The sequence below is a fragment of the Excalfactoria chinensis genome, chromosome 17 (genome assembly GCF_039878825.1).
Source record: "Excalfactoria chinensis isolate bCotChi1 chromosome 17, bCotChi1.hap2, whole genome shotgun sequence".
Lineage (NCBI taxonomy): Eukaryota > Metazoa > Chordata > Aves > Galliformes > Phasianidae > Excalfactoria > Excalfactoria chinensis.
In genome coordinates this window covers 2,828,960-2,848,435 of record NC_092841.1, presented here as the reverse complement: position 1 = coordinate 2,848,435, position 19,476 = coordinate 2,828,960, and the positions used below count along the sequence as shown (strand labels likewise).

Here is a 19,476-nt window from a genome sequence, read left to right as displayed (position 1 = left end):
CACAGTTCAGTGTCTGTTTTTCATACCCACCACACTGAGCGCTCATGTCAGACACGGTCTGGACTAAGCAGTCACAGGGGAGGAGAGGGGATAAGACAGAATGGCTTTAAACCCCGAAAACAAATCCAAAACGCTCAGTTGAACACATGCACCTTGGGATAAATCCTAACTAAATCAAGCTTTGTACTCACAGCTCCAGACCTCACCAAATCATAGACTGATTTAAGGCACTGAATTGGACCACACTCCCAGATCCACAAATCAAATCGGTTCTGGTCTGATTGCTTGGTAAGGGCAGACTATCAGTAAAAGTTCACATCTGTCCTTTGTAAATACTTGTTTAATTTCTTGCTTAAGAGTTCAGATACAGAAGAAAACTTTCAGAGAACTTTATATAATTTACAGTTTGGATGGTAAAGGCATAAAAGAAATCTGAAGGAGACCCAAGCACCAAACAGCAATCATGGCATCAGAAAAAAAGCAAACTCAGATTCCTTCCATTTACCTTGTAAGACTCATTTTTTCTTATTCTGAGCTTTAACGGAATTAGTGAGAATTAGCAGCAAGTTTTAAAAATAGGTGCATTAAAGAAGAGAATTACTGCAGAAGCAAAAGGATCTTTCATAAGGCTGACTGGTTCTGGAGAGCTCTTTTGCTTTAACTAGCAGAAACATTATGAAATAAAGTACACTCACTGCCAGGAACAAGCAGGTGCCTTGTATTGCTCAGCAGTGGCCTCTCGCATTACAAAGGAGCAGCACTGATGCACATCTTTCAGGGGAGGAAAGATGTTGACCGTGTTACAGATCCTGCAGGGATGGGACTTCCTACAGCTCCTGAGCATGTAACGTTTGGTGCAATACAAGAGTTTCTTTCCAATTCAGAGACATTATTGGATCCAGATGGCATTTTAAACACCAGGAATCTTTGTCAAACAAAGCAACTTTCAAAGAAAAGGCTGTTTAAGTGCTGAAGGGATATTTTAGCATATTTTTGGAAAATTAATACCCATAGCTAGAAGTATCAGTCTAGGATATCAGCAACAACCTACCACATAAAGAGTCTTCGGCATTAATATATAATTATAGTGCACAGTTTATATGTTACCAGACTACACATGGAATTTTCTACATCATAGGCAAAATCCAACCATATATGCCATGTTGCACTATGGGATGGCCTCAGCAGCCTGCCTCACTCCAGCCAGTGTCCATCAGCTGCTAATTAAGACCCCTAGGGATAAAAGCAGTTTGCACCTGCTCTGTTCTAACCACACACTGGCCACATTCAGATTAACAGTTCACTTTAAGGTGTTGCTTATAAGCAAGTGAAAGACTTGTATTTAGCCTAAAGTTGCTACATGGAACATATCACAAAGAAAGCAATTCTTGATTCCATGCTAACCTGTTTCGTATGGGATCTTGGTGAGAGTTTGCTTCACTATTATTAATTAGCTTATTAATCCTCCTCCCTCAGAATCAAATGCCCTTCTGCCAGGTGCCAACATTTAGCAGTATCTGCTGTTCAAAGAGTACTGACAACAGGAAGAACTACTGAGCTGTTGGAAGCGAAGACTAAGAACCTGTAGCTATTCTCTATTTTAAATGTGAAAGTGGAAAAAACAGGAAGAAGTCTCTCTCAGGACTTTCATGAAGGCAATTTCTGTATTAAGTTACAATTGCATTTTTATTTCGTAGGGAGCTTCTCACTGAAATTACGTATCTTGAAGAGAAATTACCATGGCTGAAAACATTCCTTAGTTTAGCTTCCATTAGAACAGCCGCCAGAACTATGGAAGCAGATTAATCTCAAGCTACATTCAATAGCTATGAATACCTTCTCTTCAGGATTATCCAGTATGCTCTCATCTCTCTCTGTAAAACCGTCATACCATCTTTTGGCTCCTATTCAAATCATGGCTTTAAATCATTTTCCTTAGTTACAAGACCCGAAGCCTCTAATGTTAAATTCACTTAATTGTTTGCAAAAAAGCAGGTTAGAGGAAATTCTTTCAACCAAATAAATTCAGCTAAATTTGGTTAGAGACGATGGGAAGGGATGGGATAAATTCTAAATGGTATTGAATGATAGGCGAACCAAAAATGTTATTAGGCACAGGGAATGGAATGACTTTTCAAATAGTTTTCACAGCCTCATTTATCATTGGCTCCATCACTTTCATTCTTCTTCAGATCAAATACTGATCTCTGTTCAGCCTAAACTATAGCAAGAAAAAACATCAGCATCTGTGCTTACTCAGACTCTTACCCAGATAACGTCAGATTAATTTTTTAAGATTACATATAGTTTATGTATTTATATTCTGTCAGTCTACCCATTCTATTAACATAAACATCAAATCACAATTTCCTCCATGGATGAATTATATCCCATTTGTAGTAAGCACTGAAACATGAAGAACAGGTGTTTGGATTTAAATCCAAATGAGAAATGCAGCTTTTTGGCATGCAAATAGTTTAGCAGATGGAGAAGGCTGAAACGTGGACATTTGTTGGCCTCTTTCTGTTTATCTGCAGCAATATGACACTTAGAGGTCACGCTTAAATAGTAACTCAAAAAAGGAGATGAAGAAATCAAGTAAACTCAATGAGATGGTGGGCCAGCTCAGAACATACAGGTAAGATCATTAAGAGTACTCATCATTAGTTTATAAAAGCCCCAGTTCATAACAGGTCTATAAACTCTTTACCTTGAATTCTTTTCAAATGGAAAAGAGTCAGATCAACACTAAATACTTATGATACCAAGTGCTAATAAATGATCTTGTATCCTCTGACCTCACTGTTTATGACCAATTGTACTTCTTGTTAGTAATTTGTTGAATGTCTTCCATACTAGACAGGGTTAATTTTGATGTGTTAGACAGGTCACAATAAGGACAAAAGGTTGAACTTGTCACTGATAATTTTTAGGGCTACACTGCTGCTGAAGAATCATTAGAACTAAGAGTGTCAACGTATTCCATCTGAGTAACCAGCAGCACATACACAACTACATATATAAAGCTAAATAAAATTGTTACAAAGGCATAAAAACACAAAAGAAAATCAAACAAAGAAAGAAAACCAAATGTAAAGGCAAAACAAACAAAACTAACTTAACCTCTTAAACTTTATCATTAGGCTTGGGGTTCTACTGTTCTTATTGTGTTGTAGCTTGCTTTCTTTTTTGAGCTTAGTAAGAATGCTCAAGAAGTTATGTCAAACATTCTTCAGGAAATGAAAATACAATTGTAAGGAATGATACTAAAAATGAAACAAAGAGCACTAAAAATGAACAAAGGGTCAGTGAACATAGATGGTACTGGGGAACAGGCACTAGTTCCAACACTCCACATAACCAAGGGCAAATCTTTTCACCATTCTAAACACCTGTAAATGTAAGCACTGGCAGACAGACATTTTCACTGGCTGAACAGAGAGTAACATTTGTATATCCTCATACGCACATATAATGCATGTATATGTATGTATACACACAACACACAGCTTCATTTAGATGATACAGAGAGAATAAGAACTACCTGTAGTTTAAATACTAAAATAGGAAATAGCTTTAACAAAACTCTTTAATGCACTATTAAAGGAATACTTTCCAAAATCTCACTAAAACCACTGGAACCAAAACTAATAAGGTTTGAAACACAGAATATGTCCACATGAATCTGAATTAGAGTATCGCTCACCTTTCCACCCTCATCAAATTTTCCTACGTGATAAAACCATTCTCGAGAACAGAACCAGGTTGGCATGATGACCGTAGGCCCATGGGAGGTAAACACCTACAGGAAAGGTGGGGGGGGAAAAAAACAACCTTAAGTAAGAGAGTGTCACAAATATTATCTGTTGGAGAACAAAAGTTTACACATCCATCATAATTTCTGCAAATACTGTGTTACACAATTGCTGAAGATTAAGAACTAATTCAAGTGCTTAAAATCTAGCACATGCTTTGTGCCTAAGATGCAGTTTATACCAATATCATAGCCAAAAGAATCCAACTTCCTGCTTCGTATTTCTTTACATTGCATATGTTGCAACTTACGGTAAAATTGAGAGTACTCTGAACTATATTTCAGTTCCTGAGAAATGCACTGGAAGTGACAGTTCTATTGGATATTCCACTGCTGATACTGAAGGAAATAAATTGAAAATAGCCTTAAAAAGTTGAAGTTCTTACACTCTAGAACTGTGGGTTGATTTCCTGTTTTATATTCCTTGTGCATATATTAAGAAATTTCACTGACCTGTTATTTTTGCCAAAAACTTCTGAAGCTTAATCAAGATTGAGCAAGTATTTTAAACACTACCAGAGCACTACAGATTTGCTACCTACCTTAAAAGGTTGTTGGATAGAAAATGCTTTAGGGACTCAAAAGGGAGTGGTTATTAATTTCATCCTCTTGAACAGTGACAGCCAAGAACTATACAAATCAGTCTTTGCTGCTTTAAACAAACTTGTTGTAAACACAACTATGAAATAAAACAGAATCTGGATTTACAGAAGGTAAACCGATTCTTTCTTTTAATACAACATGAAATATCTGGCCAAACAAGACTGAACTTGTCAAACAGTACAGTGCAAAGTTAAGGCAGGATACTATGCCTGCTTCCAAGAACTATGCAGGAAATAAGAAGCACAGCCTCATTTACAAAGGCAGAAGGAAAGAATGATTACTGACAGTCTTCAAAAGGCTGACCTCACGAGCAGATGATTTCTAGTTTGCCATAGTGGCAATGTGAATATTCCTATGTAAAGCTTTAAGAAGCAGTGCATGAATGTAAGTTTTGCCACATGCATTTAAGCCTTTACATTTTAAAGGTACTCCTCCTGACTTCAACCTGGGATGGAGTTCCTCAGACTCTGTTTGTATCTGGCAATTTCTACTTCCTCAAATACACCTGAACATAAATCCCAAGTCTCATACATGCAGTTCTATACAGACACTTAAATCAGGTCTTTAAGAAAATTCTAAGTCTAAAAAGTCTAATAAAAGTCCATAGGTAATCTCTTCCCACTTTTCCTACGGCACAAATCATCTGACCAAATGCAGGCATCCCCTTTAAAAAGGGAACATGCCACATTCTTACCCCACAACATAATGGTACGATTTCACTTTCCAGGAAGAGATCCTAGTGTGGCCCATTTGAATAAGGATTCTCACATTATAGGCACTCGTGTTTAGTCAGAATAATCCTATCACTCAATGACTTTGACACTAACAGCTTCTTCATAACTGAAATATACTGTCTGCAGATGTGCTAAATGTCAAAAACACCCCACAAAAGCCACTCAGGGCTGAATGAGTCAAAACAATCCCAGAAAATCAGAGCAGACATGATTAGTCAGTGCAGGGTTATTAGCTCCACACTAATTACAAGGGCAATTGAGTATGGCCCAAACTGAACAATGACCAAACAGTAATCCTAAAAGAAAACAAGAGTAGGGAGAAAAGCTAGGCCAGAATGCACTGCACTGAATCTCATTTCTGAATGAAAGAAAATCTTCAAAGAAAGCCTTAAGCCTGTTGGAACACACAAAATGTGTTTGGAGAGACTAGAATGCCATTTCCTCAGCACAGCCAGGATCATCAGAGAACATAGCTGTGCTTAATCTTAAGGAGGTGGCTCAGCATAATTAGTCATGCTCACATGCAAAGTGCACACAGCCCCGATATCTTCGTCTGTGTTCCATTGAGGTATTAACTGAAGTGAAACTCAACAGAACCAATCTGAAACACATGCCACCAACACCCAAAATGTCTTCCCAAAAATCTAGGCTTCATTGTCCATCTCAAGAAAGATACCACAGTGTTTGGAATCTTACTGAGAGAACTCAGACTGATGATGAGGTGGTTGCACCACCACAGATCACATGAAGGTTTTTATCCATAAGATAAACCAAAGGCAATCATTAAATTGATAGGGAACTCTGCTTCCCTTTCCCTTGTAATAGCATTGGGATTCATCTGACCTCATGGGCAGCCAGACAGAGCTGTCACCAATAAGAGACCACTTTAGGGGGTTAGTTTCTGTAGCCCCCGGTCTCTAAATCAGGTCAGCCAAGCAATTCTGCTGAGAGAGAAGGAACAGGTTTTAGAGGAAGAAACAAGATGGATGTTTTCTGACACTGTACACCACTCACCAGCCCAGCTGTAATACAAAGCTGCACCCACTGCCTCTGAATGCTTACAGCAGTAGGAGCAGACCTGGCTCAGGACAAACCTTTAGCACCTAACATATCTCTGAAAGCTAACTTGAAGAGCTTCTGAAAGTTCATCTGCAAGGGGAGAAAGAAGCAACTTCAACCTTCTGCATTTTGGAAATTCTAGATTTCAGTTTGGTTTGTCATTAATTACTGGACAGCATACAAATGAACGAGATTGATTTTTGGAATTAATTCAGTATATTGGTAAGCAATTGGGACTCTAAGAACCTTTCACACATGGCTCTGTCAGTAAATGAACTCATGATAACAGCGGTTAACTCACTGCACAATGCATGCTGTGAGGATTACCTGAGAGAATTTAATGAAGCCAGCATTTTGATTACTATGGAGCTTTTAGATGAAGGTATAAGTCTATTCAGATTTAAGATTCCTGAAGAACATGGTGTTGTCACAATCAGATTGGAATCCCCCTTCATCACGGTGGTTTTCAAGGTCACACAGGCTGCTATTCCAGCACTATATTTATTAAATTATTCAGAACTTTTATTGTCATCTGGTTTAATTCCAAGGATCAAGTAGCAAGTATTTGAAACTGATTTACTCTGGTTTGTTCTTACCAACTGCTCAGCTATCAAATTCCATTCAACAATTAGATAGATCCTCTGGACAAAAAATAAAAAATAAAATATTAATAATAATAATATATATATATATATATATAAAAAAATCTAAAGAATATAGAGTTGATAAAGTGGGTTTCATTTGTTTTGTTTCAAAGCTGTCAACAACACATGTGATTCTGGTTCCCACCGACGTTCACTTCATGTCAGCATTCAGTAAGAAGTCTAAGCTCCAGTACAAAGAAAGGCATTTATGTGTTTACAGTAACTCTTCACTGAAAAGTTCTATTTTCCAAATCAGCAAATCAAAATCTATCAACAATGTGCCAAAAGAATACATGCAGATGGTGAAATAACCTTATCGCATTCTGTTCTGTAGAATACAGTGAGGAAGATAGCAGTTCTCATATTTAATCGAGAGCCCAAATTGCTTTCCAAGAAGCTAATTCCCCCCCAAAAAATCCACATTTAATTCTACTTGTGCTGATATTCATGGAAACTATAACTATGCAGATCAAGGATTAGAAACAATCTCCTGTGTGATGATCAATGAAGCTTTCCAATACCCTGAGTCATTCATTAACATACCAGAAGCCAAAACAACACAGCAGAACAAAAACCAGGTGACTGAAGGACTCGACCATTTTGTGAGCTGGATGAGACGATAGGCTAAAGACTCATCACTTCTGATGTTAACATACCAGCACATTAATTTAGTAGCGAATGTACCAGGACTCCACTACTGCACATTACTGAGTTTACAGCCAGTCAAGTGTGTGTGTTGTGTGACTGAAGAGGTGCAGCATTAAGGAAGATAAAACCCTTGTCCTACTTCGGGAAAGTTTCAGGCAAATAAGCTTTTTTTCCAAAAAAAAAAAATTAAAACAAATTTTACTAAACTTTAAAGAGCCTAAACAGCCAATCTGGTATGGATTAAATTTAGTTAATTTATATTAAATTGAACTTTTTTTTTACCCTTTCCTGTGCTTATATAAATAATTGACTGTATCACCTAATCATTGCATGCTTCAATATTAGCTGAAAATCCCTTCTCTAAAGAAGCCAAGATCTGGCAGGGCAAAAGAAATTAAGAAAAAGATGAGAAATAAAACATGCTGTAACTCCACGCTGAATGTTTGACATACACACAGGAATTCCGGTACAGGATTGATTTAAATAATAATAAAAAAGATCTTGCGTTTAAAGTAGGACAGAATCCTAACTATATGGGCTAAACAGTAACACCTGGAAGTGCTTGCTTCCAAAGGCAATATATTAACTATGGCTTTATAGTCTAATAAATTTGTATTGAATTGTGTTCTTGCTTTATGTGAGCTAGCCTACGCCAGTCTCATTATGCTGGGTAAGCTGACAGTATTCTGAATATCTCTTTACCTTCATTGCACACTCACAGTAAAAAGGAATAGCAAACGCCATTCTTCTAGTTTCTTATTTACTAATGACAATAAATTATCCTTCTGCTGAAATCTACAGAATGGAGGCATGCAAAGGGAATAGCCTGTATGATTTTAGTATGTCTTACATCTTTTTTCCTGACTGTAAGTGGCTAAAAATGGTCTTTGTAACATCCGTGCCTTAACAAGTCTAATTCTTTGGAAGTTTCCAGTATTTAAGGAGTCAAGTATTTACAATGGAATAATTACTCCATTTAATAAAATGGAGCACTCTATACCACCAGGTTGTGTTCTTCCCTTGCTATTAATGCTGAGTTTACACCACAGAAGAGAGAAAACAACCTGCTTGATGTTGTATTCAGAGTATGCTGTGATTAAAACAAACAAGGAATCCACTAGAGAAGCAGCACTGACTAGCGTTGATGTTATATCTTTAGAATGACCTTCCCATCTGACATTCAGACATGTCAGTTAGTACAGTTGCAAAGTGAAGATGGAAAAGGTCTTTCAGATTTGTAAACAGTTCCAGGACAGAACAGTTCCCCTCACAGACAGACTTACAGATCTTTAGTGCTCATTGGACTTGAAAGTAGTTATATTATTCATTCCCCATCCATAAAAACCAACAGCTATGTCTGTAACTTATTTTTTAATATCTTATATACCCCAAATCATATGCAGCATGAAGGAAAGCACGCTAGTCCTGTGAAAGCCTGGAAAAAATATCCAAGGAATGCCTTCAGCTCTGCTAACAAGGACTGCCTGCTATACATTAGTATACACTGCTAGATATATTTTTGAGCATTCATTTATCCAAAAACGTAACCTATCTTACCTACTAATGCTCACCAATTTTCCTCTTCTGATCAATGTAAATGCAATTTAGAAGTGGACGAAGATAGGAACTTCAAGCATCTTCTGAACAATACATTAGGAAACACTACTTTTCTGAAAGAGTGGTCAGGCACTGGGATGTGCTGCCCAGAGAGATGGTACAGTCACCACCCCTGGAGGGGTTCAAGGAACATTCAGACACTGTGTTAAAGGGACATGGCATAGTGAGAACTAATGGTGATGGGTGGGTGGCTGGACCAGATGATCTTGCAGGTCTTTTCCAAGCTTGGTGATTCTATAATTCTATGAGCATGCACAGAATGCAAGGTAAGATGATCAGTTTGGGGTTTGTAGTTTAGCCATGCTAATCTACTAACGGAAGATCCACAGGAGAAAGACTAGATATTCATGCAGGTTTGCTGTATCTATTACAATATAAACGATGTCTTCTGTGTTTGTCATGCTGACCACCACCATAGGCTTTTAACATTTTGAAGAGGTAAAGAGAAATAAAAAAGATTAGATCTCAGCCTACATTATGAGTATTTGATTAACAACTGCAATAGTAGAATGTTTTCTTTAGGAAATCAAAGCTAATGTTACCCTAAATCCCTCCCTCATGTCTTCCATCATAACACAAGTCTTTGGGGAGTATCAAAGTACTGAATGCATTCCAGTGTCCCAGAACTACTTGATTTGTATTCCGTATCACTTCAAAATAGTGAATAGGAGAACAACAACAGCAAAGTAGAAATCAGTTAATTATACTAGAAAAGTACATTTAGCTACTAGTAGAAAAGAACAAAGAGTGCATTGCACAGGGAGGAAAATAAAACTATTACCAACGTTTTATTTCACAAAATGGCCTAACATTAGTGTTCTGCATGCTGTTTCAGATTTTTAATCCTATAAATACTGTTTCATAATGATATATACTTACTGGGCAAAAAAGAGAAGTACTTTGACAGAAGTTTTTATATGCACGTGCATTTTTGATAACAAAAAGGACCTACTGCATGTCAAGAGCCCAGTGTCCTGTTAGAACAGTTTGGATTTTAGCAGTAAAGAAAAAACCAGGAAGACATTGACAAACTCTGAGCATATGCAGAAATAAAAATTAAGGGCCCATTAATTTGTAAAAGCCTGAGAAAAAACAGAACTGAGAGCACTACAAAGTTTCCCCCCCCACCCACATTCTCTTGTTTCAGCCTCCCTAATTACTTGTTGATAGGTTTATATGTGGGATTTGGTTTTGTAGGTTCTCTCACTGCCTCCCAGCCAACAACCTGATTAACACTTCCTTTTACTCGGGATTTTTCTCCATACCCACAACTCTCACAGTGCAGGTAGCCTGGAGGTCGTATCATATCTCTGAAATTGCCTTCTAAATATGCATCACTCCTGACATTTATTCCTAACATTAAGTTCTGCTTGAACTTAGCATGCCCTGTTACTGTTTTGAATTAGTTATTATTCCATCAGTCATTCTATCAAAGCAGCATCTTAAAATATTTTAAAAGTCTCAAGAACAAAATGATAAGAAAGAAGGTTGTGAGTAATTTAAGATCTTGCTAGTGGAGGTTACTATGAACCAGGCGCAGGCTATGTATGCTCCAATTAGAAATCAACAATAAAGAGCAGGGACTGGGGCCCACTCTCATCCCATCTGGATCAGAGATGCATAGTCAAACAGCCCAGACTACGTAAGCCCTCACTATCAGAAAGGATTTCTGATGTGGGACAAAACTCATTTCAGATCCCTGCTGCATCTCCAGTGAATGCACTCCTACAGTGAAGCCCCTAAATTCCACTGCAGGTAAACACCTTTCAGTGGCTATTTGCCCAAGCCTTGTGTATCTACACATTATTAGATTATTTTAACTATCCTCAAACTGACAAAATTTCTGTAGTAAATAGCCATCTCTCCTATAATGCTGTGTGAAGCTGTAAAGTTCATCTAACAATGGCCAAAGAAGTAAGACAAAGTCAGATTTGCACACATGTAAAAGATTTTTTACATTCTTGTTTAATATCTCAGTCTTATCCTGTCCTGCAGAAACAGCTACACCACTAAGAGCAAATAAGGACCACCTGGCACTTAGCATAATACCATTAATAAATAGGAATGGCATCATAGAAACAACAGCAAGGAAGTTCTTACTCTGTAATTCCAATTAGAAATAGAAACACAACTATCTAACACAACCTAACAATCAGACTATCTACCTATATTAGCCACCAAAAAGCTGAAAATCAGCAGAAGAAACATATGGTAGAATTGTACTTAAGTGTGATTTCCAATTTGAGGACAGCAGTCTTGACTATCCTAAAAATCACAGTTTTAGCACCAGCTGGGAAAGATCTACTAAGAAGCTCTAGAGACGTACACCTTTGAAAGTTTCATGGGTCACTCAACATAAACACCTTGGTTGGTCACACACATCCGGCTAAAAATTATTAAGATTTAAATGAGGTAGTGTAAGAAAAACAAACCAGAAATCCAAGAGGAATTTCAGCAATGATTTCTCTGTATTTATTTTCTAATGGCGGCTGATGCAAATTATTATGAGGGTTGGTCCAATCTTTTCTGTAATAAGGAAAAATATCCCTTTGGACATCCCAGGGGAAACAGCAAATCTCTCAGCCAGCATGAATGGAGCTTCCAGTGTTACAGACTAAGAAACTAGGAGTTCCACTACAACAAACAACTGTAACTTTAGAGTTCAAATACAACACTGGCATGAGAAAAAATTGAAGAGAGCAAGAGCATTAATCAGATCCTCAGATGAGTTCATCTAATTTAACCTTATGTTAAGCACAATCAATATATTAACAATACTTATTTGTACTTCTTACAAAATATTTACTATTCCTCTTATTTGCTGCAGTAAGACATTGTGATTACAAAGCAGTATATTGAATCTAGATATCCACTGAAATCCATGAGAAGTTAAGCTTCTAATTAACAACACACACAATTTCCAAGCCTGGATCTTATACAGGGCATCTGAGCTTCAAGAAAAAGCATGTTTCTATACTTAAGTCACCTCTGCTCTGTAATATCCCTGAACACATTTGCTACAAGTTCCTCTTGGCCAGCACAGACAATATTGACTGTTCTGAATCCAGTTCAGGAACACCTGCATCCTTCCTTGCATTGCAAGGGGAACTCAGCAAATCTAACAGTCTGGGAATTAGACTCCAGTGTTTGGTTTAATAATAGCCAACATAAGCAATGTAACTTCTTTCTGGAAGTGGGGATCTCTGCACCACTTCACAGGGAAACCCTACATAAAAAGAAATTATAGAACCAGAAGGACTCATGTACTTCAGTAACAAACCTGGAACAACCTCAGAAATAATGTGTTAAATCCTGAATTGGGAAGCCATCGCTTTAGAAGCATATATATACATATATATATGTAGGCAAACTGTGTACGTCTAAATCTTTAGTTAGGATGAGTCACTCATGAACAACAGTTTTTTCCACATACAGATATTATTCTACTCCAATTAAATTCTTTGGAAACTGGAAGGAGAAAATAGGCAGCCTGATAAAAAGAAAATACATTTGGAAAAATGTCAGTTCATCAATAAAAGCTGCATTCGTTTCAACATTTACTTCCATCTTCTCTATGAACAAATCTTTACTAATTTGAATTCACAGAGGCAATAGAAAATTGTGACCTTCCAGCTAAAGCATCCTAGCCTTGTACCCAGTTCCACAATAACGAATATGTTCTTCCCCATAAAAATCCCTTCAAATACAGCCAAAATGACCATAAAGTTGATGAGGTGTAATACCTTCAGGACTTGTTATTCTGGCAAACTTCAAGCAACACTCTATGAAAAAAAGCCAACTAGTGCTGGCTCTATGAAACACAGCTGGTGTTCGGGTAGTAAGCTGTCACCGAGGTACCAGCCAGAGAAGGCAGTCTCAAACAGCAGCTCTCTGGGCTCAAACCCTCAAACTCACCAATACCATTTCTATGTACACAGAAAATACCAACTGGTGATCTTTCGGCTCGCTTGTGAAAATGAATAGAAGACATCAGCTCTTTAAAGCTTGTGGAACACAGAAAGTGCAGTCTAAAACTCAACTTATTTTTCTACTGCACTGAAAGGTGTGAAAACTTAATTCTAAGAAATAGAGAACATGGTTCTGTACGTTCTTGCTGCTTTTTGTACTGTATGATTGCCACGGGAGGCGAGGAAAGTATCCTTCCAGCTGAGAAAAAACACTCTTTAAAAGAAGTACCAGAGAAATACACAGTCCATACACATGCTGTAGCTGCTTCCCCTCACCAGGTGTGCCATCTTTATAGCACTGATGCAAGTGTGACACTTCAGGCACTTTAATTTGAATTAGGTTGTTTCTAATAATCTCTTCCCTTCATTTCCAAGGGGAACTTCTCACATATTTCATTCTATACACTGATACTATATGTTTATACCAACTGCCACTTAGAAAAGACATAAGCCAGGATTATGTATAGTATCTGCAAAATGTAAAGCGAAAGAAGTGCAGCAAGTTGCTGTACGGCGCTTTAAGTTAAATGGTAGATGTTTCTGTTTCCACTTACGTGAGTAAAAACATAGACTACCTTCACTGACTTCAGTAGAATTACTGCACCCAGAGCATAGCTGGATGATAATTTGTATCTTCTGCTCTATAACGCATTCCTGACCTGTTTGCAAGATCCTCCCCAGGAGAAGGAGCTCTCTGGAGCAGAGATGCTGCTTCCAATCAGATCAGTGAGTCAGCAGAACAAATCCACCACTGCCTGACCTGAGATGAAAGTCTTCAGCAGCAGCATTCAGATTCAGGAGTGCGTCAACAGGAGGTATTTCCACTGAGATGGGAGGCCTCCAAAATGGCCTCACAACAACAGGTCTTCTGTGGACACCATGGGTAGACCTGAAGCTTTACATGGAAGTATAACTATTTAAAAGCAATTTTAAAAAATCCAATTTTCACACACAAATAACAGACACCTCTATCATCACCAAAGGATGATCAGACAAGCTTTGCCCAACCCTATCATATTGCTTCTAACATTTCTGTGACAGGCTGGCTTTGTTCTTAATTGCCAGGTTGTAAAGCTTGCAGCTCCCATCCCTGGGCACCAGCCCTGCTAACCCCAGCAGCCCTGCTGTCCCCACACCAGCTCACCTTCCCTGGATCCCCCACTTTCAATATTCCTTGCTATGCTTGAAGTATTTATTACATGAAGAAAAGGTGTGTCTTCCAATTTTACTTCAGGGAACTCAAAACAAACAAGCTGATCTTTGACGTAAAAGAATAGGAAGACAGCAAGGTCTTCAAGGAAAAGAATATATATAAAGAGAAAAATCTGAACTCTATGCTGTCACAGCTGTTCTGGTCCTTTCATTCTGTTTAAATATTTTTCAGCCTCACAGTCAAACAGTTCAAATTAACATAATACGTATGCTGTACAGTAACAACTATCAGAGCTGGTTTACCTCATTTCTGCCACGGCCTAAGACCTGCAAGTTCCTATCACCTCATCACCTGTCCCGAAATAAATACATGAAGGAGAGCACTTAAGATCAATGTTGTGACAAATGATCCATGTTCCATCCCTTGTTTTGCTAAATTTTAGAAAGCTAACTGTTTCTTTTGGAAACAAGATGTTCATTGGTCACAACGTATTTGTGAGCTAAGTATTTTTGGCAGAAATATACTAATAGAGACTATAATTCTATGGGATTAGTTTGAATTTTTTAATTTCAAATAAAAAGACAGATCGAGCGACTATTGTGTCTACCGAGGGACTGTTATGTCTACTGAACAACACAACATCACTTGTAGCCATCGGTGATTGAAATCCAATTATCAAAGTTAAAAACACAATGCTTTCTTTCTATAAACCACACATTCCAATGAAATAATTTCCTTTATAGAAACTGCAAATTACTTCATCTTAAATAGTCACTTACTAGCAGCAAATCTCAACGTTTGCTGTGCTAGACTATGTGTTCTAAGTCAAAATCGCCACGAATGAAGAATGGATGTAGAGAAACACATTCCTCCATGACTGCCATGTTTCAACAGGCATCACGTTCACAGGGCGCCAACTTCTAAAAGCTCAAATGAAGGGGGTTTTTTTGAGTGATGAACACTGATAGAAAAGCTTTCTTTTTTAATACATCTCAAGCATTTTGTTCCTACTTATTATGGGGAAAAAAATGATGGGCTCTGCATTCTTTTTGTTTAAACCAAGCTGCCAGAATCTGCAAGTTTCACTGACTTCTTCAGTCTTATCATCCATTGTCACAACACTCTTCCCATTCTAAGTAGTTCTCTTAGTAGTCATTCTTGACTTACTAACAATAAGAAATTAGTATTCTTCATTTCAAAGTGCTTTCTTATTATTCAGCTGAAATCAGTAAATATCCTTAGATTGCAGATGATGCCCCTCAGTGGAGTAAATAACACCCCTGAAATTCAGTGAAAGGCAAAATATGGTGCTTAGATCTAAAACAAGTAACTCAGAACCTGATGACAGATCACAAGTCTCAAATCCCGTAAGAAGAAAATGCTTTATTTCAAAGGCTTTCAGAACTACAGATGATTTATGTCACCCTTGGGCATTCCTCTCTTGGTCTTGAAATAAAAAAGAAATTGTTAACATGAGCTTCTGATCAAAGAGTATCTTTAGGAAACAGAAAGTAAATTTTTCTTTTTGTGTTTGAAAAGGTAAAACATCACTGCACTCTGGAAAAAAAATAATCATAACAAGCAGAGTTATAAGATTCAAAGATAAAGAATAAAACATAGCACTGCGGGGAGATTTGCCATCAGACGTTCTACACTAAAAACTCCCCGGTACTGCTCAGGATCAGATGGGAGAAGCCTCCCTCAGGATGAGAATTACGATAGCTGGCCTCTACACAGGAAAAGCATAAGCTTTAACAAGTTTCAATATGGAGTAGGTTATAAAGCAACAGGGGCAGAAATGGAGCAGGGCAAATCAATGGGAATAAAAGCACTCTACAGAAGAGCTTTCAGCAGAAAGAAACCTGCAGGTAGATTACAAGAGCCTGTAGGAAAACCTACAAGGCTTGAATCATTGAGCAGAGACTAGTTACTCCTGTTTTCTTCATACTTTATTTAGGAAGGGTTAAAAAACTGTCCATATATATGTATTTTTCATACATTCTCAATGAAGACACTAGGCTATAACAAGATTTACTTCCTGTTTTTACTGTAACAAAAACAACACAAGACCCCCAAAGTTCGCCTTCCTACTCAACTTAGGAAAGGTGACTTTGTGTATTAAGCTAACACCTTTCAACATGCTCCAACACATCTCGTAACTCTGCAGTTGATCCTAATTCACATGAAGTCATCTTAAAGAAAAACAGAAGTAACATGATATATCCATTTATTTTATAAACGTCTGCTTTTACAGACTAAGACATGTGGATTTGATTTTAATCTACAGAGCTTTATTAATGAACTTCCTAAATCCATCTTAAAAAACCCTGCATCAAACAAGTTGGTATAAATTAACTTTAATACTTTTTCCTCACTCTTGGCTAATCTGTGAATTAGAACATAAAATCCTTTACATAGATTTTATGTGATACTTCAAACACAGACAATAATTTGAACATCTTTGAAAATTTCATTTCTCACCATTAACTTTTACTTCTTTCTCTGAAAACTTATGACCATGCCAAGTGCACTAAAACTGCACAAGGTTGGCATTGGAAGAAACATAAGGGACAGATTCAAAACGGTCTATTTACTATAATACAAATGTTCTGATATGCTACAAATGGCTTGAAGTATAATCAGCTGTACCTTTAGTTTGTTGGGATGCTTTGCAGTAATTGGTTCGGAGCTTCTCTCTCTCCCAGCAAAACTCTACATCACTAACATCTCTTCCTTTCACACACACCACACTCGTATTTAGCTATTTTTAGACTGCATGCCCCTTCAGATTTACCCTTTTTCCATTCCCACTCCCACACACCAATTTCACCTTTTTCTCCCAAGTTTTCTGGTATTTGTCTTTTCTTTGCCTCATTCCTATTTCCACCCAAACTGCACGCCCACTGTGTTTCCTGTCACCCGCTATTTTTTTCAGCACAAATCCTTTCCTCATGTTTCACCATTAACGTACTATTCTTTTCCCATCAGTATTCTCCCTTCATCCTCTTACCAAATGATTCGAGTTACTGCAATCTGTGGCCCTTGACTCTAAGTACAACACATGCTAACAGTACTGCAGCAGATGCTTCCTATTGTAGAACTTCTTGCATTTGCCTCTTTACAGGACACTCACTGTTTAAATACCACACAATCACTATAGCTACAGTCATAGAAAAAAATCATCACCAGGATTATATTTATGTTAGAAAATACAGTTTAGATTAGTCGATTAATGTAAAATTACATTTGACATTTGATTTTACTACAGCACTGGGTGTCTTCTGCTTGACCTATGAAGTTAAAGGCAGTTTTTCCCAGAAGCACTATATATATATGTATATGTGTATATATATATACATATATATATAATATATAATTGCCTTGACACAGAGCATGTGTATTGTGGCTGAATTAACTCTGAAAACAGTTACATCACATGGATGTGTTACCACCTCCACAAACACCTCAGCTTTATTTCAGGAAAGGAGCAATAGTTGATTATCAAACCTTAAATAACTGGCTATAAGTTTTAGAAAGAGCTTGAAACAATAGCCAGGCTGAGGTGTTGGTAAACCAGTTTCATCCAATTTGTCTTTAAAGAATTGAAGGGTGGAGCAGCTGCACACTCAGAACTGTTGTGAAAATAAGCCAGATATTGGAATGACAGGGCACATGGGGAAGCACTGCAAAACCCAAGGAAGAGGATGGAGCAGCAGTGAATGGGGACAGAAGTGCCATCCCAGTATATATGCTGCTGTTTTATTAGCAGAATCTCTCAAGTTGAAAGATGAATAACTACCAACTGCCTAACAGGATACGGATGGAAACTCTTAAAGAGAATCCAGCTGTGCTGCCACTCATAACAATGGCAATGGCTGCCAGTACTCCAAGCTGTGAGCCCCAAATTGCCAGAGTCAATGCTGATCAAAGCTCTGACTGCCGGAGGCACTGCATCTAACTCCAGAGATCTAAAGCCCACTGCTAGGAGCCCCTAAGTGTCCCAGACACAGCAAACAGCCAGGTTTGGTACTACATACAATCTTCATGAAATAATGATCAAGATGCACCATAGGGATAATGGCTATCCTAGAATATCCTTTACTTTTCTTGGTTCTCTCTCACCAGTCACACAATCACCCGGCAAAGGACAGTTATTTATGGGAGTTAGTCAGCAGAACCCAGCATCTGGCCAGAACCGCTTTGTGCCCATTAAATAGGATTTATCTTCTGCTGACTCTTGCATGTAACCTGCCTCCTATGCCAACCCTGGCTTCTGATCCAGGCTCGTTACATGCAAAACAGAAACATCCCCAGATTTGACTGTTAAGGAGCCCCTTACCACGCTGTTAAACCAGCACTGGAAGTGCACTGCATCTCAGCACAGACAAGGATTACACAAAACAACCTTCCCATGGCTGCACCGCTTGTCTAATTTAACCAAAGACAACTGTAATCTGATCCTAGGCCTCCTCCAAAAACATGCAGCCCCAAAATTAGTATGGCTAACTATTGTGGATAAAACAGAAATGCTATACAAAGCCCATCAACAAGGACCCAATATCCTCAAACTGAGTTAGAAAGACAACAATCGCACAGAGAGAGCTTTCCAGAAGAGCGTATCACACAGCAGTTCTTAATAAAATTCCTTCCAGAACTGAGACCCAACACATGGAAAGCAGAAAGTATGTGAGTAAGGAAAGCAGTTTTTGCCTTTCCATAAAATACTGTCTCTCAATGGAACCTGCTTGAATCTTAAGGTTGGACCCAGCACACAGTGCAGTGAGAGGGAACTGGGATACTCTCTGTTAAAAGAGTCACGCTAGTAACTTGCTAAGAGAACCCAGGCAGTGTGCTCGCATAGAATATATATTTGGCATATAGCAAAACAAATCCACTCAAACATAAAGCTTGTTCGCAGTTACGCCTCATTTCAAATTTGAATATGGACCACATGTTTGAGGATTAAACTGGTGAAGCCAATCTGTCTCTTCCAGGAAACATTAATGCAACAATTGGGCTATAGAACTGTCAATTATTTCATATAGACCAGCTGTGCATGAAACATTTTGTGCTCCCCAAATACAAGATGATCTTCTGTAACAAGAGCCTTAAACTTGAAACGTAGACTCACAAAAATGAGCCAACTGAGTCTTCCTAAGGAAAAAAAAAAAATCTATACACATTAATATTGCAAAGAGGACACACTGCATTTCTGAGTTCTCCCAGCCTGAGGTGG

At 38.0% G+C, this 19,476-nt stretch overlaps 1 protein-coding gene across 8 annotated transcripts in view; it reads right to left on the bottom strand.

Moving 5' to 3' along the window:
* The window catches only part of B3GNTL1 (UDP-GlcNAc:betaGal beta-1,3-N-acetylglucosaminyltransferase like 1), a 102,622-nt gene that overhangs the window by 26,348 nt on the left and 56,798 nt on the right, over positions 1 to 19,476 (bottom strand). For all 8 annotated transcript variants that reach the window (XM_072351671.1, XM_072351672.1, XM_072351667.1 and 5 more), the window contains one exon: positions 3,707 to 3,802. In XM_072351671.1, the coding sequence (XP_072207772.1) occupies positions 3,707 to 3,802 (96 nt within the window). The remainder of the gene's footprint in view (positions 1 to 3,706; positions 3,803 to 19,476) is intronic.